We start from the raw sequence: 25,449 nt of genomic DNA on the forward strand, positions 1-25,449 counted from the left end.
TGCACTCTACAGCCCTCGAGCCACAACTACTGAGCCTGCGTGCCACAACTACTGAAGCCTTCGCACCTAGAGCCCGTGCTCTGCAACAAGAGAAGTCACCGCAATGAGAAGCCCGCGCACCACAACAAAGACCCAACACAGCCAAAATTTAAAAATAAATTAATTAATTAATAAAAAAAGACCATGGTTAGATATTTTATTCTCAGTTATCTAGCAATGTCATGTGAACACCCAGTACAAAATGACAGTTTCACAATGTGCTGATGGGTAAGGCTGTCAGCTAGCTCTTTCAGATAAGACTCTCGCCCCGAAACTACATCTTGATAGTCAACTTTGCCCATTTAGTAATTTAATAATTTTATCCAGGGCTGATCTGGCTCTGATGCATTTGCTGTAGAGGATATCCTTTTCCCATTGGAAAGTTTACTTGAGAATTCTCATCAAATTAAGGTTAGAAGATTGCCTGATGAGTATAATTAAAATGTCAGGCAGCCTAAGGCACTAAAAACACCCAGGCACACACTACCCTTCATCCCACAACTCCCTCTCCCCTAATCTGGCCCAAATTACAATAATCAAAATTTGTAATAGCATTCTACACTGGAAAATGTGGTACATTTGAAAAATGATGAATCAGAATTTTACTTGATGATTTCCCCTACCTTGGTTTTACTAGCTGAGATAGCTGCTTATTGTCTTTCTCTAAAAGCCATTTCTTTTCAATTCTTGCTTCTTCCTCTAAAGCTGCAATACCACTTTATTGCATTTACTGTCCAATACAATAGCCACTGGCCAAATGTAGCTACTGAGCACCGGAAATGTGACTAGTCTGAATTGAGATGTGCTGCAAGTGTAAAATACATACCAGATTTTGAAGACTTACATTAATGAGAATATAAAATATTTCATTAATAATTATATTGACTACCTGTTGAAATGATAACATTGGGATTTATTTAGGGATACATTTGGTTAAATAAAATATATTATTAAAATTAATTTTACCTGTTCCTTTTCACTTTTTTAACGTAGCCACTAGAAAACTTAACGTTACATATGTGGTTCACAAATTTTTATTGGATAGTACTGATCTGAGGCTCCTGAAGACCTCCCCTGCTACCTCTTTAGTTGTTTTTTATGGTCTGACCTCTCATCCATTCCTTCACTTTCTGGTAACTGCTTAGATTTACAAGGTAAAATTGCAAGTGAAACTCTGTGGCCAACCTTTAGAATAAGATAATCAAGTGCACTAATAGACAATGAAAATTTTCAATTCTTCAAATTATTGGATTGGTGCTACAATATTAGAAAAAAAAGGGGAGGAGTGAGTACAGGAGAATAGCCTTCATTAGTGTCTGTAGAGATGGACTGTGTGTTTATGGAGGATTAAATAGGGAATACAAGAATCATTCTGGGGAGGAAACTCACGCACGCACAGACACACCAAAATAGGACGAAGAATGTATTCCATCTCCAACCTTCCCCACCTGTCTAGGTTTTTTTTTTAATAAATTTATTTATTTATTGGCTGCATTGGGTCTTCATTGCTGCACCCAGGCTTTTCTCTAGTTGCGGTGAGCAGGGGCTGCTCTTCGTTGTGGTGCGCGGGCTTCTCATTGCGGTGGCTTCTCTTGTTGCAAAGCATAGGCTCTAGGCGCGCAGGCTTCAGTAGTTGTGGCATGCGGGCTCAGTAGTTGTGGCTCGCAGGCCCTAGGGCACACAAGCTTCAGTAGCTGTGGAGCATAGGCTAAGTAGTTGTGGCTTGCGGGCTCTAGAGAGCAGGCTCAGTAGCTGTGGTGCACGGGCCCAGTTGCTCCGCAGCATGTGGGATCTTTCTGGACCAGGGCTTGAACCCGTGTCCCCTGCATTGGCAGGCAGATTCTTAACCACTGCGCCACCAGGGAATTCCCTAGGTGTGTTTTTTTTTTTTTTTTTTTTTTTTTAATCTATTTTTCTTTTGGCTTCTAATTTGTCTCTTTTCTTCTATGTGTACTAATTTAGACTGTTCCCTTGATGGAATGTAGCTATTAAAAAGATGACGAAAACTTCTGGGAGATGAGGATGCAGGGTGGTGTAGCAGATCTAAAGACCAAACAACATGGAAAGATGTTTACTTAAGTTGAAAAAGAACTTAGAGATCACCCTGTTCCATTTTCCACCCAAATCCAAAACCTTTTTATATACGGAACAAAGGCTGCCTGTGTTACAACATCAGTATTCATCTAACATACCAAATATATACTGAGAAATGGGGGAAATCCTCTGAAAATATATTTTTTCAACAGGGAAAAAACATGAAGAAGAAAAAACATGCCAGTGTTTGTGAACCTAAACAACTTCTGAATCTCCCTCCCAAAGTAACAAATTGTTGCAAATCACTGTGGTTGAAATACAGTTTTCAGAAGGCTTACATGACCCGACTTGTCAGCTCCCAGCCAGTTTCAGCCATGTCAAGGAACCCAGGTAAGATATTATTTGTATTAAACTAAGTTAAATATTCTACTTAGCTTGTATTTTTCTTGATATTGAGGATATAAAATTAAACATTAACTATAAGTAGTGAGTCATAAATCTATTCATCAAAGTTCTTACATAGAAAAATCTAAAACTGACTTTGCTTCATGGTATAAATCTCTTAGGTTCTATTAGCCCTGAATCACTGGTGTGACAACTAATTAAGATGATCCCAAATTGACTGAAATAGATCAAATTTATCTTTTAATAAAAATTTATGTTTAAACTTGACCTGAAAATGTCTGCATTGTTAAGGTAGGGAAAATTCAGTTTAGGTTCCTTCTTGATTTTGTCAATATAGGAAGGAACATGAGGGAAAGATAAATATGAAATTTTGTTTTTCAAAAAAGTGTGATTCCTAAATGTCCCAAAATGTCGGAAAATTAAAGTGTTATGTTTTGAAAAGCATTAAAGAGTGTTAGGGTTATATGTATGAGGTTTTAGACTTTTAAAAAAGACTTTAGATTAAAAATATGCTAGACACCTGAAAGGAATTATTAAAATTAATCTCAAACTATTCTCCAATTTAAAAGAATTACATGCCACTGAGAAAGTGGAAATTTCAAGCATCCTGATAGACGCTTGCCACCATATCAAATATGGTATCCATTTTCTAGAAAGAACTCAATCGACTAAAATTTCGAATTTTCATCTGGGCAGGTATCAACAATGATTTATCAAAGCCTGAGCCTGTGTCATCTACGAATACCTTCTAGAACGTATATTTTGCTTTTTAAAATTGAGATGTAATTCATACACCATAAAGTTCAAACTTTTAAAGCACACAATTCAGTGGGTTTTAGTATATTCATAAAGTTGTGCAGTATTCTAGAGCTTGTATTTTATTGTAAACCTTTTCCAATGTTTTCACACCCACTATACCACTTAAGCCTCACAGAACCCTCATGAAACTGAGGTGAACTGTGCGCGGTTGCCACATTTACCCCAAAAGCTTTCCTAATTACAGTTTCACCTCAAAAGCAGAAGCAGGGTGAAGAATTAATAATGCTACTACCTTCGAGTTAGGGAGTAACAGCCAACAACCTCATCTGTTCGTTTTCTCGCCTAGAGCTCTCGTTTTACTATGTATGTAAAATCTTAATTGCGCCTGGCATTTTCGACTGGTGCATCACCAGTGTGCATTCAACGACCGCCAGACAGGAACAAGGGAAGCCCCGATTAGAGGTGGTAGCAGACACAATCCACCTCCCCCCCGCCCAATTTCCTTCCCTGACAGACTCAGGAAGAAGCAGTGCTTTTCTCCCCTTATATTTTACGGTGTCACTAAAGGAATGGGGGATGTGCAGACTGAGAGGTGCGGTGTGAGGGGGACATAGAACTGTTATTCCGGCGTCGAGAACGCTAACGCCAGGGTCATTGGAGGTGCCAGGCGGTATATTCCCGGTGCCCCGCCTCCCTCCCTCTCACTCTACTCTGAGGCAGGGAACCAGCAAGACGCACCATTTCCGGCACGGGAGACCACCTCCGACGCGAGAGACAGCCTCCGGCCAACGCGCGCCGTCTGCGCTTCCCATTGGTCACAGCCGCCCACGTGACTTCTACCGCCAGCCCCGCCCCAAGCGCTTTTCCAGCCGGAGAGCTGGTCTGAGCAGCTCAGTGGGCGCGGAGCCCGCCCAGGTGTGGGAGGTCGCGCAGACGACACTGCGAAGCTCTCCTGCTGGGAACCTGATTGGATGGATGGATGGATGGATGATGGATGAGACAGATGATAGAGACAGATTAGATAGATAGGATATTTAAGATAGATACTGCAAATACTGCCCAAAGTAAAACTCTTAATGAAGAAGCTGATAGAGAAGGTCCCTTTCTCCCCTTAGTGGCTTTTGTCCTCACTGAAGCCCAAATTTATCTCTGTTACTTTGGGGACATCTACACTACACGTATGAACATAACTCTTTGGAAAAAAAAACAACCCATAGTATTTGTATGGGGAATTAAAGACACTTCTTAGAAAAGTCGAGGTGGTGGGTAGGATTTTGGGAAGTCCAGAGCAACCATCCTGATACGTCATTTAAGATAAATTAGACATTCTTGGGAAAACAAAAACGATTAAAAGTGGAAAGAGGCCCTGCCCACCTCTAAAAATGTAATAAGTATTGATAGGAAAGGGCAGAATTAAAAATATATACACACATAGGGGAATTCCCTGGTGGTCCAGTGGTTAGGGCTCTGTGCTGCCACTGCAAGGGGCCCGGGTTCAATCCCTGGTCGGAGAACTAAGATCCCACAAGCCGCATGGCATGGCCAAAAAATTAAAATAAAATAAAATAAATATATATAAACACACATATATGTATACATACACATATGTATAGCTAGTGTAAATGGGATATATTAATTGTAGAAGTCAGTAGAGGGTCCAGTTATTCAGCTTCTTTCTCCCTTTGAGAGTGCCTGGATGCTCATTTTGCCTTTTTTTTTTTTTTTTTGGTGCTTCTAAGGCTCACCACCTCTCCCTTTCCTCCTCTAGATGGACACATTGACTTTTTTTATTCATCAAAAAAAAAAAAAAAAAAAAAATACTAGGGCTTACTATATTCTAGGCACTGTGCTAGGTTCTGGGGTGACAATGGTGAACAAAAACAGTAACAGCCCTTTCCTTCCTGGAGCAGACAGTCTGGCAAAGGAGGCAGATAGCAGTTAATTACACACACCAATGTTAAATATAATGTGATAGGTGCTAAGAAGAGGGCCAGATGCTGTAATGGGGCTTTGACCTACTAGGGAGGTTAGAGAAGGCTTCCCTTGAGATGTAACCCAAGACTGAGACCTGAGGGGGTTAAGGAGGGTGCAAGTTGCAGGCAGAGGGAAGGGCTTGTTCGAGGGAGAGCTAGTAGCCTCTCCCCTTCCAATGACTGCCCATCTCACCTATTTCGACTAAACACACATTGATCTTGCCTTTTAGTTGTCAGAAGACATTTTTTTCTTTCAATTCCAAGTTCTTAGGGAGTAATGGTAACCCATAATTATTGCTATAGACAATGTGTATCCAATAGGTAAGTATGCTAATATACACATCTAATATGCATAATCATCTCTGTCATTTTACGTAATGAAAACATGCAATGATCGTAACAAAATCTAGACTATGATGTATCTCAATAGAACTGAAAGTGCTATAGATATTCGAAGTGGTGAGAGATGACATTATTTTGGAAGACTCAAAAAAGGTAACTTAGAGAAAGTAATTTTTGAGATATGCTTCACAGGTAAGATTTGGTCGAATGGAGATACAGTTTAGTTAGAGCATAAGGTTCAAGAAGAAGAGTGAGGAGGACAGACAGATAAGTTGAGATTATTCTAAGGGCATTGAAAACCAGTCCAAAGACTCTGTAGAAACTAAATGGAAATGTTTTAAGTTTTAAGGACTTTTCTAAGATACTTTTCCCCTCCAATGTTGACCTTGGAAAATTTAAAATCTTGAAAAAAGTTGCACAGATAAGTCTATGGTTACGCATATACTCTTCACATGGATTTACCATTTCTTTGGCCACATTTGCTTTCTGTCTCTCTCTCCACACACATACACACACAGAGGCACATACTCATGAATGCATACACAGATGTTTTTCTTTGCTAAACCATTTGAGATAAAGTTGCAGACATAACTAACTTGATCTCCAAGTAATTCCGCATACTGTCTCCTAAGAACAAAGATATTTTTCGGCATAATCTCAGTACAATGATGACAATTCTGGGATAGTTTTAAAATTAAAATGTGAATAAGTATTTATGTTAATAATAATAGTAATGCATTACTTATTTTAAATGGCTTGCAACAGTGGCTGACACATTGTAAGTGCTATGTAAGTGTTTTCTTAAAAAAAAATACACTTTCAAGGTTGGGAAACTAAAGAATAAGAAAAGGCATATAGTGAAAAGTCTCTCCTGCATTCTTGTCCCCCATCTGCTCAATTCCTATCATAGGTAGCCACTGTTCTTAGATTCTTGTGTATCCTTCCAGAGGTTATTTTTGCGAATATGAACAATTGTGAATATAAATTTATATACCCCTCCCTTTTTAGACAAAGGTAGCACATTAAACACATTGTTTTTACTTGTTTTCTCACTTAACATTATGATCTGGAGATCTCTCTGCATTAATACTTACAGAGCTTCCTAATTCTTATTTATAGTGGTATAATATTCCATAGTGTGGATGCACCATCATTTATTTAAGTAGTTTCCTATTGATGTACATTTGGGTTGTTTCCAAACACTTAATATTGAAACCAGTGCTACAATAGATAACCTCAAGCACATTTGCATTTGTAAAATTTGATAAATAGATACATTGCCCCCCACAGAGGTTGTACCAATTTACACTTCCACCACCAACTGTGAGAGGGTCTCCAGGATTTTGATAAGGTTCTATACCAAGAGTTTAAAATATGTGAATGTGCATTATTATTGCTATTTTGCAACTTTAAATGAAAGGAGAGCTGTCTTCACGACAAAGGAAAAGGTAGGGCTGTCCTTAGATCAACTTACAGAGTAGCCAACATTTTCCCTCAACCCTTTTCTGTCCCATTCTCTCCACCCCCTTATGCAACTTTATAATCATAATCAACAATATCTGTGTAGGGCACTGAGCTAGGTTCCAGTTATGAAATAGATACATGTGCTCAAGGGTTTTGCCACTTAGTTGGTCAGACATACACAAAATACAAATAGTTATTATGTTGAGTTCCAGAATGCAAAACACACCTCTTGCTTTGGGCACAATCTTTTGTTGCATCCTATCTCTAGGTCCTTCCTTCTCTGCCCCTTTGCCTACCCAATTGGGATACCCAAGGCTTGTTGGCATCCTTACGGCTCCTTCATTTCTCCCAACGTCCATTACTGAAACTTATCCAACTTGTATTCCATCTTTCTACTGCAGATACTAGATTTTGTATTCCCCAGGTGACAATTAATCAGGTAAAATAATAGTTGCAAATCATTATGCTTTTGATTGGCACAGGTAGGGCTGGCCCTAAACCCATTTTGAAGTAGATGATATTCATCTGGAGGGTGTCCCCACTCGGTTGCCCTTTCTTCTCTCTGGGCACCTTCCCTCTTGCGTGAACTCTCAGCCCTCACTGGTGCCCTCACCTTTTCTCAGGTAATTGTCAAATTATCCTTGCTGGGGTGTCAGTTAATTGTTAGGGTGTCATTTCAAAATGGCTTGAGGTGAGATACTCTTGAAACAACAGTAGAAACTGAAATGACAGGAAATATGGTGCAGTTTTGATCAAAGGGCCATATATTTCACCTACTATTTAAGCCACCTACTTAGGAGCTTACCCTTGGCTGAAGTGAATTAATGCACTGAGACCCTGGCTCTCCCTGCCCCCATCTCATCCCTCCCACTCTATTCTGTGTACCGTCCTGGAGCTCTGGGGACCCTTGCCCTCAGAGCTCTTTACTTTTGAACCCAGCCAGGTTCATCACTTCATATAAAGGACTTGAGCATCCTCGGATTTTGGTATCTGCCAGGGTAGGGGAGAGTGTTCTGGAAACAATGCCCCTCGATACCAAGGCACAACTGTACTTTTAAATTTTTATTAGCTGGAGTTTTAACATATACATTCTGTCTTCCAGCCAAAACCAACTCTTCCATGCTTTTTCCATCAGTTGATTCTAAAATTTAACAACCAACAATCTTGGTTTATGTTATTGTATCTATGTAAATATAGTCTAACACCAAGTCCAGTGGTAGTAGCTAAGACATATGACATAGGACTTATTGTATACCAGGCACTTCATGAACATTATTGTTTAATATTCAGAATAATCTTAAAGTCCCTTTTGACAAATGAGGAAACTGAGGCACAGAGAATCTAAGAACAGGAAATTAGAAAGTAACTGAGTCAAGACTTTCTCCTATGTGAGGATAGGATAAAATTTTCTTTTCTTTAGATCCAAGTTTAGGACTCTTGCCAGCTGGAAAGAGAATGCACATCAAGGTCATATATACATATTTTTTCTTTCTCTTTTTTTGGGGGGTGATGGTGGTCTTTAGCTCTGGCCAGTTTTCTTTTTGTCCATTTCTGTTGGTGACTAATTTCAGCCACTTCAGGATTCCTCTCTTTCTCAGCAGATGGTTGAGTTCTCTGCTTCATGGACAAAACTAATGTCACTGGGGGTAAACACCTTAATCTCCTTAGCCCTTATTGCAGTCTTCCTTACATGAGCATCACATCTTCTCTCTTTCTATCCTATCTAAAAGGAAGGGAAGACCCCCCACCCCCACCCCATTCAAAATTTATCGTTCCTCACGTTTTCATTCTCATTTCTCCTAAACCTCTGGGACTCCGCCTCAACAATTTGCCCTACTCTACCTTCCATTTTCCATCACTCCTGAGCTAATTCCTCTCCTCAACCTACAAACCTGCTCAAGACTCCCAACTTAGAGAATTCCTTCAACACACCTCTTCCTCTCGCTACTGTCCATTCTCTCTCATTCCTTCATCAGGGCACCTCTTGGAAGAGTAGTCTACACTTACTGATGCCAAGTCTAGTCTGGTAGCTCGAATTCACGCTTCAGTTGTGCAAACTTCCTTTCATTCTCATTGCGTGACTAATTCCCTTTTGCTGTACTTCAATCCTGGGTGATACTGGTAATCCTTTTTTAAAGGAGCAGCGTGTCCTTGGTAAGAGACTTTGAGCCTTCCTGAGATTGACTAGTAGTCCTGATAAATGTAAGCACATATTTTGGAAATTATTATTCAGATTAGGTACTGTTAACAATCGAACATTCAACTATAGTATGTTTAATTGATTCTGAGAGGGTGTGTCCTTTGAGATGGGGCAATTACTGTTGATTTTATACTTGAAAGATTAAAATGTTCAAAATGATTGACTCTTAAGCACTAGCTAATGGCTTAACGCTCTCCTAAAAGAAGCCACTTTCCTTTACTTGAAGAAGAGGTCACACTGAGTTTGAGACAAAGCCTTGAGTTCCATTGAGGTGGTATGTTTCTGAAAAAGGGAGGCATGTGTTTTCCAATCTGGAAGCAGATGGTCCAGCATGTGGAGAGGCCACGACTTCCAATACCCTCTTGTCCACTTGTTATTTTACAAAGGTAAAAGGTTGTGCAAAGAAGAACTACAATCCTGCAGCCTGTGGAACAAAAACCACATTCACAAAAAGATAGACAAGATGAAAAGGCAGAGGGTTATGTACCAGATGAAGCAACAAGATAAAACCCCAGAAAAACAACTAAATGAAGTGGAGATAGGCAACCTTCCAGAAAAAGAATTCAGAATAATGATACTGAAGATGATCCAGGACCTTGGAAAAAGAATGGAGGCAAAGATCGAAAAGATGCAAGAAATGTTTAACAAAGACCTAGAAGAATTAAAGAACAAACAAACAGAGATGAACAATACAATAACTGAAATGAAAAATACACTGGAAGGAATCAATACCAGAATAACTGAGGCAGAAGAACGGATAAGTGACCTGGAAGACAGAATGGTGGAATTAACTGCTGCAGAACAGAATAAAGAAAAAAGAGTGAAAAGAAATGAACACAGCCTAAGAGACCTCTGGGACAACATAAAACGCAAAAACATTCGCATTATAGGGGTCCCAGGAGAAGAGAGAGAGAAAGGACCCAAGAAAATATTTGAAGAGATTATAGTCAAAAACTTCCCTAACATGGGAAAGGAAATAGCCACCCAAGTCCAGGAAGCACAGAGAGTTCCAGGCAGGATAAACCCAAGGAGAAACACACCGAGACACATAGTAATCAAATTGGCAAAAATTAAAGACAAAGAAAAATTATTGAAAGCAACAAGGGAAAAATGACAAATAACATACAAGGGAACTTTCATAAGGTTAACAGCTGATTTCTCAGCAGAAACTCTACAAGCCAGAAGGGAGTGGCATGACATATTTAAAGTGATGAAAGGGAAGAACCTACAACCAAGATTACTCTACCTGGCAAGGATCTCATTCAGATTCGATGGCTTTACAGACAAGCAAAAGCTAAGAGAATTCACCACCAAACCAGCTCTACAACAAATGCTAAAGGAACTTCTGTAAGTGGGAAACACAAGAGAAGAAAAGGGCCTACAAAAACAAACCCATAACAATTAAGAAAATGGTAATAGGAACATACATATCAATAATTACCTTAAACGTGAATGGATTAAATGCTCCAACCAAAAGACACAGGCTCGCTGAATGGATACAAAAACAAGACCCATATATGTGCTGTCTACAAGAGACCCACTTCAGACCTAGGGACACATACAGACTGAAAGTGAGGGGATGGAAAAAGATATTCCATGCAAATGGAAATCAAAAGAAAGCTGGGGTAGCAATACTCATATCAGATAAAATAGACTTTAAAATAAAGAATGTTACAAGAGACAAGGAAGGACACTACATAATGATCAAGGGGTCAATCCAAGAAGAAGATATAACAATTACAACTATATATGCACCCAACATAGGAGCACCTCAGTACATAAGGCAACTGCTAACAGCTATAAAAGAGGAAATCGACAGTAACACAATAATAGTGGGGGACTTTTAACACCTCACTTACACCAATGGACAGATCATCCAGACAGAAAATTAATAAGGAAACACAAGCTTTAAATGACACAACAGACCAGATAGATTTAATTGATATTTATAGGACATTCCATCCAAAAACAGCTGATTACACTTTCTTCTCAAATGCACACGGAACATTCTCCAGGATAGATCACATCTTGGGTCACAAATCAAGCCTCAGTAAATTTAAGAAAATTGAAATCATATCAAGCATCTTTTCTGACCACAACGCTATGAGATTAGAAATCAATTACAGGGAAAAAAATGTTAAAAACACAAACACATGGAGGCTAAACAATATGTTACTAAATAACCAAGAGATCACTGAAGAAATCAAAGAGGAAATCAAAAAATACCTAGAGACAAGTGACAATGAAAACACGACGATCCAAAACGTATGGGATGCAGCAAAAGCAGTTCCAAGAGGGAAGTTTACAGCAATACAAGCCTACCTCAAGAAACAAGAAAAAAAAAAAAGGTTGTGCAAATACTCTTCATACTCTCTTAAGGCTCTGGGATTCAGGAGTGGTCCCTACCAGCAATAAAGTCCATATGTACTGAAATGACTTTCCCTGAGAATAATCACCTCCCAGTAATGAAATAGGGGATTAAAGCTGTGATTGCTTAAAATTATGCCTAGTGACGACAAAAAAATTAATTGGTCGATCTAAGAAAGAAATGGAAAATTTTATTTGAGCCAAATTGAGGATTATAACCTGGGAACAGCCTCTCAGAAAGCTCTGAGAACTGTTCTGCCTGTTAAAGGTCAAAGCACAGTTATATAAGTTTTTGAGACAGGAGGCTGTACATTAAATGACATATTGTTGACAATTTACATAATCCAGATCTACAAGTAGTGGGTCATGGGTTATGGTGGCCCCTTATAAAAGTAACAAGGAAGGTTATCTCCTAGGGAGGTCTGGTTACCACAGATTTACAATACACACTAAAGGGGAAGGAGGAGGCTGAACAGGCAAAGAAAAGTTTTATGTTTAAATTTTTCTTGTCTGCCATAAAATATGAATTTTATTTCATCACTAGTGATGCAGGTAAAGTACTGTAAAGTTTAACACAGAGGAATACCCTTTTGGAAGAAACTATAAAACAATTCCTTCAGTTTAAACTAAGCCACATTTTAATTGGCTTCACTTTGGACCATAAACTTCCTGTATGACCTTTTATTGTTTTCTGGACTTTCTCATTGCCTCTCCGCCCCTCCTCACATGATTTGTAGTTATGATATCTTCAAGTTTCCCCAAATTCTCAACCATGCTATCTCTTCTACCAAATCTCCCTTTCCTCAGGGACTTCCCTTTTAGAGCCGTTCTCTTGCTCTAATCTCATCACTCTCTAGGTCTGGTACACTGTTGGATCCACCTTTTGCTAAATCTTCTTTTTCTTGGTTTAGTCATACTCTGTTTTACTGGAAAACTTTCTCAAGAGGCTTCCTAAGAAACTGTGCATGGGAGAACAACTTCTTGAGTCCTTGCATGTCTGCAAATGTCTTTCTTCACCTCTCACAAATTGAGAATTAGATAGTCAGAGACTTCTAGGTTGAAAGTAATATTTTATAAAATCCTTGAGGGCATTAATTGTTCTACTATATTCTAGTACCCATTATTGATGGGAAATCAGTCATCAAACTAATCCATGTTTCTCTTTGGAGAATTTTAGCATCTCCTTATGCTTGGTATTTTGAAATATCGATATGCTCCCGAGGTGAGGATTTTATTTCCCCGTTTGTTGTCCTGAGAACTTGGTGGGGTTTTCTTTTTTTTGGTGGGACTTTCTAATCTGAAGTTTGGTGTCCTTTAGCTCTGGGAAGTTGTCTTATGACAATTTCCCCCCTCTATTTCTCTCTTTCTGTGACTCTCATTTTTTTTTTTTTAATATTTAGTTATTTGGCTGCGTCGGGTCTTAGTTGCGGCACACAGGATCTTCATTGCGGCATACGGGATCTTTAGTTGTGGCGTGCGGGCTCTTCTGTGGCATACGGGCTTCTCTCTAGTTGTGGTGCGCAGGCTCCAGAGCGCACGGGCTCAGTAGTTGTGGCACGTGGGCTTAGTTGCCCCGTGGCATGTGGGATCTTAGTTCCCCGACCAGGGATCGAACCCGTGTCCCCTGCATTGGAAGGCGGATTCTTAACCACTGGACCACCAGGGAAGTCCCTCTGTGACTGATTAATCAGATGCTGGTCTTTCCATATTGGTTCTCTATATCACCTATCTTTTCTCTCATATTTTAAAATTTCTGATTTTTTTTCTGAGTGATGTCCTTGACTTTATTTTTTCAGACCATCAATTGTATTTTTAATTTTAGCAATCATATTATTAAATCTGAAAGATTTTGTTGTAGGTTTATTCTTTTTTCATAGCATTCTCTTTTGTTTCCTAAATGTAATATTTTCTTAACTCTCTCTAAACATATACATTAGAATTTGCAAACATTCCCTTCTGTTCCTTGAATTATATCTGTTTTCTTCAGTGTTACTGTTTTGGTTGTTTATCTGGCATTTCTCTTTCATTCTGTGGTTCTTCTCAGTTGCCTGGTCATCTTTTGTTATTTTAAAGAAATACTGACTGGTTAGCTGGTGTGGGTTTTTTCTGCTGTTATGTGAGTAGGACTGTTTCCCCAGATGGTAGCAGTAGCCACCATGTTCCAGGTGCTGTCCTGCACAGGTTAAATATATTAATTCATTTAATCATCTCAATAACACCTCTACAGGTAGTTACTGTGGTATCTCATTAAGTTTAATATTCCATCAATTGTAAAATGTACTATAATTTTGTTTCTTGTTAAGAAGGTAAACAGTGTTGTTGGACTATGACATGCCATAGACTATAAAACACATTCTGTTTTGGAGGCATTATAAAATCTTAGAATTGATAAAATAATACATTATCATTCCCATTTTACAGTTGAAGAAACTGAGGCATAGAGAGATTAAATAACTTTCCCAGGTTACATAGTTTTATCTGTAGTGGGTTTACATTTGAACCCAAATGATCTGGATTCAGAATCTTACCACTGTGCCTAACTGCTTCTCCAGGGCTCCTCACTAAGTGGGGACTCAAATGGGGGCTCTGAGTTGGGGGAGCTTTAGGGTAATGAGTTAGGGAAGCTGGCTTTCTGGCCCCAGGTCCCTCAAATGCCAGAACAAGGAGACCTTTAACCCAAGGCACCAACATTCATAAAGAAGTTTTAGGTTTCACCACAAGATTTGTTCTCCTCTTTAGAGAAGAGTGATCTGGATTTTTTACCAGAAATCGGATGGGTCTAGTGGGCTGGGGCTGTCAAGGGTACCAAGTGGTACAGTTGATCCTCATCAGAATTATAGTCAATGGCATGTCTCCCTTTCCCAGCTTCAGGGTCTTGGTGGAGTAAATGGGTTTCCTGTCGTGGGTTCTTGGCACTTTCTCTGTCTGGCTCACTTGTCCATATCTTGTCTTCTCTGCTTTCTGCCTTCTAGAAACATACACAGATCTCTCATCTGCTCTTGACCCTGCTTCCCATTCTCTTCACTGTTGTGGTTTGACTCTTTTTTATACTTTCATTTTGGTGGGGTCTTGGGAGAAGACTAGGACTAGGAGAAATGGAGAGGTCAGTGCTTGTGCTCAGTCTTGAAACAGAAGGCCCTAGACCTCTAGTTTTAGTGAACAAAATCAAGATTATAAAAGGATGACTATCATTTGAGAAAATAAAATATTCACATTATAGCTGGCAGTGGAAAAGCACTTATAAAACCTTAGAAGCATATTTGCTTAAAAGTTTTCCTAAATGCAACTGAAGGATTCTCAATATACAACAATATTTTTAAGAGTTCCAATACATTGAGGCTTATTATTTGCTTTATGAAGGAATTATTCTTTCAAAAAGATTAACCATGAGATTTTTCCAAATTCCCCACTAGGTCATTTAGACTACAATTTTATTTTCAGAACTTTTCAGCATAAAGTAAGATACTTTTTCCTTCTGGATATTAAAAATTCAATACTTGGAAAATAATAGAGCACTTGAAATGTGGCCAGTGCAATTGAGGAACTGAATTTTAAGTTTTATTTAATTTTAATTAATTTAAGTTTAAAAAACTGATACTTAATTGTTGGAGAAGTTTTAGGTATGTTTGGAACAACTTGGATATACGAATTTACTTTTTAACTGTAAACTTCATGAAATAAAATACAAGGTTTTCCAATGAAATTAGTTGATATCTGGATTGAGATGTGCTCTAAGTATAAAATAAACACTGGAGTTTGAAAACTTAAATATAATAAAAAGAGTGTAACACATATCGTTAATAATTTTATATTGATTTTGCGTTATAGTGATAATACTTTGGATATATTGTCCTAAGTAAAATATATTACTAAAATTATTTTTACCCGATTTTACCAGTAGAACATTTAAAATTCATATGTAGCTTGAATTATATTTCTACTGGACAGAGTTGATCTATTCCAGGGCAAGGCTTTCCTTTTCAATAGTCATTATGATGCTGGGATTTCATCCTTCTCCTTGTCTAAGACAGTTTTAAGTGACTAGTGGTGAGTGATTTACAGAGTTAATGGAGTTTTCTCTTTGAATTCTTATGCAGATCACAACCCACCTTCTCAGCCCAAGGAGAATAGCATTGGCCAGAACCATCACCAGGAGGAAACAATCCACAAGTTGGCCAGGAAGCTGAGAAACATCGGGGACAGCATCGATCATAGAATGGTTCAAGAGGTGAGAATTCAGTTTCCCCAGTAAGGGCCTGTCAGGGAGGAGGAAAGAACAAACAGAACAATGGCTGTCAAGTGGCTGGGATGCCCAGGAATTAGCAGAACACATAGATTAATGAAGACTGGATTGCCAAGCATTAGATCTGAAAATTGTGAACCTGGGTCAAAGCCAGTATTAGATCTCACACTTGCTACTCAAACTGTGTGGTCCACGGACCAGCAGCGTCAGCATCATTTGGCAGCTGGTCAGATGTGCAAAATCTCGGGCCCCAGCCCACAACTCTGGAATCAGAATTTACCGTTTTACACACACGCTAGGGGATTTGAGTGCACGTTAAAGTGTGAGAAACTTTGCTCCATACCCTCAAACTAGGATGCATGTTAGATTCACCTGTGAAGTTTTAAGAATTACAGGTGCTGGGCCCCACCTTGAGAGATTAGTCCAGGTGAATCTAACACTCCGTCAGGGAGGAGAACCTTTGCCTTAGATGGTGGTTATCCTCCTTGAACCAAACCAGGTTATGATCTAAGCCCAACTTCCCCTGATTTCTTTGTTTCTCCTGATTATTGTAAGAGATGTAAGGGAAACAGGAAAGAATAAGGATTACTGTTTCAAATCTTAGGGGTGATGAAATCCACAGCCCACTTAGTTTTCCTCCAGAACAACCTGTAGTTGGCAGCAGCTAGAGAATGATCACGTGGGGCTCTGTGGTAGGGGGCTGGCTGCCCCTCGGAGCCCAACTTCCTCCCCTTAAACGCATCACAGGACAGGTGCCTGTGGTGATTTCTTGTTTATCACTGCTGCTGCCATCATGCTGACTTCAGGGAGTGTCAGGCCCTCTTCTATGCTCTGGTCCAAATGTGGCAGCACTCAGCCATGCCCTCAAATAAAACATTCCCTGAGACAAAACAAGAATGGAAGGTCCCAACAATAATGTTACTGAAAGTAAGAAGGAAACAAACACAAATAAAATACTGATAGACCAATTTCACTCAAACAAATATTTATTGAGTGCCTATTATGTGGCAGACTCAGTTCCAGGCACTGATAGACCAATTTCACTCAAACAAACATTTATTGAGTTCCTACTATGTGCCAGACTCAATTCCAGGCAGAGAGCAGGAATGGAAGATGAGCCTGCTGTCATAGGACTCATAATGTAGGAGAGACAAACAGTAAAGCAGATGACTAGACTCTAGGGGATACTGAGTGATGGAGAGTGACTTTGGATGGGCCATCAGGGAAGGCCTCTCTGGGGAGGCGATATTTGAGCAGAGACTGGAAGTGAGGGAGTGAGCCATGGGAATACCTGGGGGGAAAGTGTTCCAGACAGAGGAAACTGGGAGGGAAAAGCCCTTGGGATAGGAACAACAAGGAGGCCAGATTGGCTGGAGTCGGGGGTGCTGAAGTCCAGGAGTTGGCCTCCGTCTTAGAGGCAGGGGTAAGGTTGGGTTTTGCGCCAAGTATAAAGGAAGCTTCTGGGGAGGGAGAGCAGGAGAGTGCCATGTGCTGACTTACGTTTAGAATGAAGCCTGGCTGCATGGTGCAGAGAGTAGGCTGTTGTGAACATTAAGAGAGATAATCTATGTAAATCACTTGGAATAGAGACTGACCCACAGAAAATGATCAATAGATGTTACTGAAGCCAAAAAATTAATTTGTTTTTGGCCTTTGCCCTTTCACTATTTGGAGTTGAACACTTCTTTGCTGTGTATCATTTTTTTTAAAATAAATTTATTTTATTTATTTATTTTTGGCTGTGTTGGGTCTTTGTTGCGGTGCACAGGGCTCTCACTGCAGTGCCCTCTCCCGTTGCAGAGCATGGGCTCTAGGCGCACAGGCTTCAGCAGTTGTGGCACAAGGGCTCAGTAGTTGTGGCGCACGGGCCCAGCCGCTCCGCGGCACGTGGGATCCTCCCGGACCAGGGCTCGAGCCCGTGTCCCCTGCATTGGCAGGCAGACTCCTAACCACTGCGCCACCAGGGAAGTCCCGCTGTGTATCATTTATTACAGGGCACTCATGATACTCTCCACCTCCCTTCCATGCTCCAGCTTCTTCTGTAGTTTTCACTGATGACCGTGCTTTATGAATTCTGGGCAAGTCCTTAGTTCAACTTTACTGCTTCTTTATTAGCTAACACTCTGAATACTCCTGGTTCCTTCTAAGTTTTTCTCTGAAGAGGAGAACAGAGTAGGACAAATCACAACCACCTATTTTCTAAGTTTACCTCAACCCAATCAGGAAGTCACTTCTCCATGTAATCACCTCTTCCATTCTTCCATTTTTCTTTTCTTTCTCTCCTTTACCTTTTTTTGGTAATGATTTTTTTCCCTTACCTTTTAAGTTGTAATTTACTTATGTTTTAAATTTACCTCTGCAGCTTAATAAATTGACACTTTTCTTTTTTAAAAAAATAATAACTTTATTGAGAAATAAAATTCACATAACATACAATTCAGCCATTTCAACAGTATAATAAATGGTTTGTAGCATATTCATAGAGTTGTACAGCCAGTCATCACAATCAATTTTAGAACATTTTCATCACTCCAGAAAGACACCTCAAATCCAATAGTAGTCCCTTCTCATTTCCTCCCATTTTCCCCACTAGCCCCACCAATCTATGTTCTGTCTCTCTGGATTTGCCTATTCTGGAATTTCATATAAGGGGACTAATATAATATGTGGTCTTTACGTTTGGCTTCTTTCACTTAACACAATATTTTTTTCAAGGTTCATCCACGTTGTAGCATGAATCAGTACTTCATCTATTTTTATTGCTGAATAATATTCTTTTGTATGTATACATCACATTTTGTTTATCCATTCATCACTTGATGAACGTTTGGGTTGTTTCCACTTTTTGACTATTATAAATAATGATGCTATGAACATTTGTGTAGAAGTTTTTGTGTAGGCATGTTTTCAATTCTTTTGAGTACATACCTAGGAGTGGAATTGCTGGGCCATATGGCAACTTTATATTTAACTTTTTGAGGAACTTCCAGACCATCTTCCAAAGTGGCTGCACTATTTACATTGTGGCCCACCAGCAGGGTACAAGGGTTCCTGTTTCTCCACATTCTTGTCAAAATTTATTGTTAACTGTCTTTTTGATTATAGTCAGCCTAGTGGGTGTGAAGTAGAATCTCGTTGTGGGTTTGATTTGCACTTCCCTGATGGTTAATGTTGCGCATCTTTTCATGTGCTTATTGGTCATCTGTGTAACTCTTTGGAGGAATGTCTATTCAGATTCTTGGCCCATTTTTAAATTGGGTTGTTGGAGTTCTTTATATATTCTAGATGTAAGTTCCTTATCAGATATATTATTTGCAAATATTTTCTGCCATTCTGAAGTTCGTCTTTCACCTCCTTTTACGTCTTTCACCTTCTTGATGTTCATGGAAGTGCAAAAGTTTTAAATTTTGATGAATTTCAATTTGTCTATTTTTCTTTTGTTCCTAGTGCTTTTGGGGTCATATCTAAGAAACCATTGCCTAATCCAAAGTCATTAAGATTTATACCTATGTTTTCTTTCAAGAGATTGACTTTTAGCTCTTAAATTTAGGTCTTTGACCCATTTAGAGTTAATTTTTTGTATATGGTATGAATTAAAAGTTCACCTTCATTCTTTTGCATATGGGTATTCAGTTGTCACAGCACCATCTGTTGAAAAGACTACTTTTTTCCTACTGAATTGCCTTGGCACCCTTGTTGAAAATCAACTAACTGTAAATCTTGGGGTTTATTTCTGGACTCTCAATTCTATTCCATTGATCTATATGTCTATCTGTATGCCTGCCCTAGCTTTTCTTGCAACATTTTACAAAGCTAGCTTTGACCTAGACTTTTAAAGTAATCTTGTCTTGTACTGCAAAATTGCATTTTAGAACACTTTAAGTAGACCACAGAATATTTTAAAAATAATTTTAAAAATTCCTCCTAAGTTTGCCTCTAAAATGCTAAAGAGTAAAATGCATGGTTTACTCTGCTACTTTAAGGCTCACCTCAAGCAACTATAACAGAATTTCAAATCTGGCATGGTATATTTCTTTCATATAGTCATTATTCACCTTTTGTACTTTGTTTAATCGAGTGGTCACATTGATTCTCCAGATGTCTTCCTGCTTTTGATGTATTTAAAGAAACTTTTATTCCTGCTCTTGGAACTCCCCGGCAAGGAGCTCACCAAGGTGTATTTTTGTCTACCAAATTGATTGTCCTTGAGCTATCACATAGCTTGACTTCTTATTCTTTTCACTTAAGCAAGTGTTCTGTGTTTTCAAATAGGTCTTGATTCTCAAAATAACATCTTCTATTTTGCCATCTAGTTTTGAGGGGTTCTGGTTCAAGGACCTGGTCTTTTTTTTTTTTTTTTTTTTTAATCTGGAGTATGTAATTTTCCTAGATATAAAGTGTGTTTAAAAATAGTTAGTCTTGGGACTTCCCTGGTGGTGCAGTGGTTAAGACTCCATGCTCCCAATGCAGGGGGCCCGGATTCGATCCCTGGTCAGGAACTAGATCCCACACGCATGCCGCAACTAAGAGTTCACATGCCACAACTAAGGATCCCGCGTGCCGCAACTAAGGAGCTGGAGAGCCGCAACTAAGGAGCCCACATGCCCCAACTAAGGAGCCAGTGAGCCACAACTAAGGACCCCACGAGCCACAACTAAGGAGCCCACGTGCTGCAACTAAGGAGCCCGTGAGCTGCAACTAAGGAGCCCGTGAGCCGCAACTAAGACCTGGTGCAACCAAATAAATAATATAAAAAAAATAGTCTTCCTGTTGCTTTTACGATCTTAAATGTGTCTTTGAAATTTTTCTCCAGAGGACTCACACCTGGGTTCTAGAAACTTCCCCATCCCTGTCCCTACAGGCCTAGGAGTGGCAACAACTCTGCTGTTGCCAGCCTACCCTTATGCCTCCTCCCCCCACTTTTGTAGACAGTGTCTTTATCTGACCTTCCCTGAATTATTCCTAATTTGAGTATGCCATCTGTTTTCTCTGGGACCCTGACAGTAATGTATAAGGAATTTCTTAGTTTGTTAGAAAGACAAGAGGGAAACGAACATTTATTAAACATTTTCTTCCATGTACTCTGAGATACTCTTATGTGTTTCATTTAATTTTCCAAATAACTGTATGAATTAGTGGAATAGGTATTTCAGGAGAGGCATCTGAGGTTCAGAGAGATTAGATATCCTATCCAAGGTTACTCAGCAACTAAGTGGCAAAAGTGGAATTTAAATATACGAGCATCTGACTCAGTGCTCTATACATTTTCTTGTCTGCCTTGCTGGAAGGAAATTCATTCAATTCTGGAACTGATATCAACTATAAAAGGGAGAAAAAAAGTTCTTTCATGATTTCCAGTTATTGATAGGACAAAGTCTAAATTCCTTAGCCTGCTGCTAATGGTTTATCATGCATTCATTCATTCAGTCAACTAATATTTATTGAGCACCTACTATGTGTCAGGCTCCATTTAAGTGCTGGAGATACGGCAGTGATCAAAAGAGAAAACTTCCCTAATCTCGTGGAGACAAACAATAAACAAACAAACAAAGAATATAGTTTATCAGATAGTCATGAGGAGTGTTGGGGGATTTGCAATTTTAAGGGAAGGCCTCACTAAAGGTGCCTTCTGAGCAAAACCTTGACAGAGGTAGGGGAGGGTCCGTGGATCTGGGGGGAGAGCAGTGGAGGCAGGTGAATAGCAAAGACTGAGGCAGGGGCACGTCTGGCAAATTTGAAGAATAGCAAGGAGGCCAGGGTGGCTGAAGCTGAGTAATGCAGAAAGCCGTAAAGATACGGTCAGAGAGGTGGGTGGCAGGGCCTTGAGGTCACTGTAAGGGCTCTTTTGAGTGCAGCCGAACCACTGGAGAGCACTGAGCAGAGGGGCCGCATCTCAACAGTCCCCGAGGCTGCTGGGTTGAGAACAGACTGCAGGAGGAGGGCAGGGCCAGGGAGAGCCCTTTCTGTCTGGCCCCCAGCCTTCTTCTCCTGATACTCCCATAAAAACAGTGGCATTTACTCACAGCTCCAGAAACCTGCTGTGGTCTTCGTCACTTCCAACTTTGCTCATATTCACCCCTCTTCACCATCTAAGTCTGTTCTTCCAACCCCAAAGCAGACTCCCTTACTTCTTTGAAAGGACTAAGAAAGTGCTCTGGGAAGCCAGAGAAAGAGGTTAATCAACCCTGAAGAGAGTGCCCCAATTTGCTGATGGTGAAGATGGGAAAATGTCCAGAGGAAAACTTCCCAAGGTGTTGTGGAGAGTATGGACATTATGGAACAGACTAAGATATTCTTCCACTCATACACTTCATGAAGCAGCCTGAGAAGATTGTCTGTGGCATTGATTGAATTAATATCAATACCGAATTTCTAGCTTTGGATTATTTTATCACTTAAAAAAAAATTTAACCTCTTTCTTGCTCTCTCTCTTTTTAAACAGGATTTTCAACAAGAAGGCAGAGCTATCCTGGCTCATTTTGCCTTAGTTTTCTTTGGAGGAGTTCACATGTTGTTGCGCTTTCTCTGGAATAACCATGTAATGTAAAAGGAACGTAAATGTCAGGTTCTGCTTTTCTGCTACCCTCTGAGAAAATATGCATCCCACTGGGGCAGATGGGAAGAAGACCTGTCTCTACCTCCTCTGTTTTCACCCATCGTTGCTTTGTGCCTGGTTGTTGGAGAACTGCGGACTCACTGGCCATTTGTCTGTTCACTGGTCAACCAGCAATGAGGTGTCTATGACTGCCTCATGGTAGAGCCCAAGGAACTTAGGAACGCAGGAGGCCTTGCTGCTTAGGAAACACCAGCGCTGTGGATAGTCCCAGTGCTCCTTGTAAGGAAACCTCGAACATTTCCTCTTATGAGGGAAACTGAACCTCATCCCCAAACCAGAGGTCACAGGAATGGGTGCTTTCTCCTGGGCCCCCCTCCCTGGGTACCAGGCCCTCCAGCAGCCTGTTGACCCCACTCTCGTTGCCCACGTCCAGACCTGCAGTGCCCCGTCCTCTTTTTACCTTTCTGTCTACCTCATATTCCTCCCTCCACCCTTTGAGAAGTATGGCAAGTGTTAAGAAAATTTGTTGTTATAAATTTTAAGTTCTGTATATGCATTTTGAGTTCTTTGTAGGAAAAGTGTTGTTTAAAAACTTAATAATTTAAAACATGAAATAAATATGGTTGTTTTATTGAGCATGAAACACCTGTGCGTATTTCTTTTGTGAAGGAGGGATTCCACTTGTTCCTGCTTATAGGGGTTCATAATTTTGTAGTTTGATCATATATAGCATCGTCTTCGTCCTTCCAAAGGGAAACACCCTCATTTTTTAGGTCTGTCTCAGGCAATGCCTATCATCACCTAGGTTTTGGCTTCCTGGCAGGGAACAGATCCTAAAACGTCTTTCTTATTTATTTTTTTTAACTCTTTTGAGTAGGTATTTATTTATTCATATGGTTAAAAAAATCAAAACCGTATAAAAAGGTTTACAATGAAAACCCTTGCTCTTATTTTCTATACTGAATCCCAATTATGTTTATAAATTTGTTACATATTCTTCCAGAGTTTCTTTGTACAAATACCAGTAAATATATATATACACACAAAAGGTAGCATGTAATATACACTGTTCTGTACCTTGAGTATTTTGCTTAGCATGGTGGTCAGGCACTATTCTACTTGTCTTACAAATGTTAACTCATTTACTCTTCCTAAGAACATTATGAGACAGGTATTATCAATATTATTAGCTCTATTTTACTGTTAAGGAAACTGAGGCAGAAGTTAGTAGAGAGAGGCAGTACAGAAGGTAACTAAGTTGCTCAAGGGCACACAGCCAGTAAGCGACATAGCTGGGTTACCAAGCCAGGCAGGCTGTTCTCAGAGTCTGGGTTCTTAACCACGTGCTGTACTACCTCTTGGAGAGCTTGCCACGGTCCATAGAGAGCTCTGTCAGACAGGATGCACAGAATTCTGTTAAGTGGATGTAGCATCATTTATTTCATCAGCCCCTTCTTAACGGATGCCTGGGTTGTTTCTAATCATTCGGTATTATAAGCAATGCTGAAATAAATAACCATGTACCTTTTGGATATGTACAAATACATACATATTTCTATTGCTCATTTTTCTATTGGGTTTCTGGTCTTGTTCTTACTGGTTTCTAGGAGCTCATGATTTATCAATGCTAAGCCAACAGCATCTACACCTTCAGATTTTTGGCAGGTTATTAAGGCTTCTTACCTCCTTTTCTTCCACGTGTATGGGTCTGCTTTAGTGCTTATAACCTTTCTGGGCTTCCCCTCAAGGCAGAGGGAGCTAAGGCAGGTACACACAGGTGATGGGCGGGTGGGTATTACACTTGGAGCAGCCAGAGGCCTGGGAAAAGGTGGCAGCTGGGATCCACTGAGTACTTGGGTCTAGGTCAGAAGAGCATTATAGCCTCACTGATGCTGGCATTCGGGCGTGGGGTGGTGGGGCCTCCACCTGGCCAAAGGGCAGGCCGTGGCCAGGTCAGAGCTGGGAATGTCACTCACCCGTAAGGGGAGAGGCACCTGGTCCAGGCGGACAGCAAAAGAGGCCCCCTCCTATCCATCTGCAGAGATGAAAAGGAAGTTGGTGCCATGAAGTTGGTCTGTCGCTGTCACGAGCCCAGGACCAGGGGTTCCCTCAGCTCTCTAGATCCCCCAGGATCCCACCTCTGTCCCCCTGGGAGCCAGTGCCAGGATGCCCGAGGGGCTGTCCGTCTGCAAAAGGATGCGAGCAGGACCGATGCCTCCCAGTGGGTGAGCCCACGGCGCCCTGGTCTCCGGTCCCGCAGGGGCCAGCCCCTGTGCTCCCCCGAGCCGGCCAGGATGGGAGTGGAAGCTGGATCCCGCTCTTTCGTTTTCATTTCCTGGAAGGACAGCAACTACCACAGCACCCTGCACACCTGCTCGCCCGGGGAACCTGAGCGCACAGCACCCGGCGCTATTTGAGATTCCATCCCATGAGACCTTCCAGTTTTGGGGGCCAAGTTAGGGGTTTGGGGAAGGAGGGCCTGAGAGCGCTGGCCTAGGGTCCAGCAGCTGCGGCCACCGGTGCACTCACGATGGACAGCCGGGTGGCTCCCTCACCTCCACCTGTAATGCAGGTAAGAGCCTGGCAGCTGAACCACGCAGTGTGCACACAGAGCCACCTGCCCTCTGCCTCTTCTCCACCACCTCAATTTCCATACCCATTTTATCAGACCTTCTGCCTGGCTGGAATCTCACTTTCCAGCACACTCCCAAACCTCACCCATCCCTCACCACCTCTCACTCTCCTCCACCTCACTCACCTCCAGCCTCTCACTCTCTCCCTTCGAAACCCCTGTGTCATATACTGCTCCTCCTCCCTCCTTCTCACCTCTACACCAATCAGATGTAGTTCCTGCACAAGCCAGACCCTCACAGCTGGCAGATGCAACTACGCAGGGGCTCCTCTCCTTAGCAGTCCCTCTCCATTTGACATATTTCCCTAGGAGCCTCAGAAGCCCCCAGGGCTGGGCCCCCTTCCCACCTCCAAGGCCCTTCTCCACTTCTCTCTCTCCAAGATCCATATCCACATCCATTTTTTTTTTTTTTTAAATCAGACGTTTTCCTTGCCT

The 25,449-nt window shown here is 40.7% G+C and overlaps 1 protein-coding gene and 1 long non-coding RNA gene across 2 annotated transcripts in view; one reads left to right on the top strand and one right to left on the bottom strand.

Moving 5' to 3' along the window:
- Positions 1-1,975: 1,975 nt before the first annotated feature.
- Positions 1,976-25,449, bottom strand: part of LOC309637694 — a 57,145-nt gene continuing 33,671 nt past the window's right edge. The window contains exons 3-4 of the long non-coding RNA XR_014250759.1: positions 3,976-15,839; positions 1,976-2,082 (exon numbers count right to left, since the gene is read on the bottom strand). This is a non-coding gene — a long non-coding RNA (uncharacterized lncRNA). The remainder of the gene's footprint in view (positions 2,083-3,975; positions 15,840-25,449) is intronic.
- PXT1 (peroxisomal testis enriched protein 1) lies at positions 2,080-24,403 on the top strand. Its single transcript, XM_082412690.1, has 3 exons — positions 2,080-2,463; positions 15,681-15,811; positions 22,269-24,403. The coding sequence occupies exons 1-3, from the start codon at positions 2,295-2,297 to the stop codon at positions 22,371-22,373; spliced, it is 405 nt and encodes a 134-aa protein (XP_082268816.1). The 5' UTR covers positions 2,080-2,294; the 3' UTR covers positions 22,374-24,403.

Source organism: Balaenoptera physalus, assembly GCF_965194825.1.
Source record: "Balaenoptera physalus genome assembly, chromosome: 11".
NCBI classification, from domain to species: Eukaryota; Metazoa; Chordata; class Mammalia; order Artiodactyla; family Balaenopteridae; genus Balaenoptera; species Balaenoptera physalus.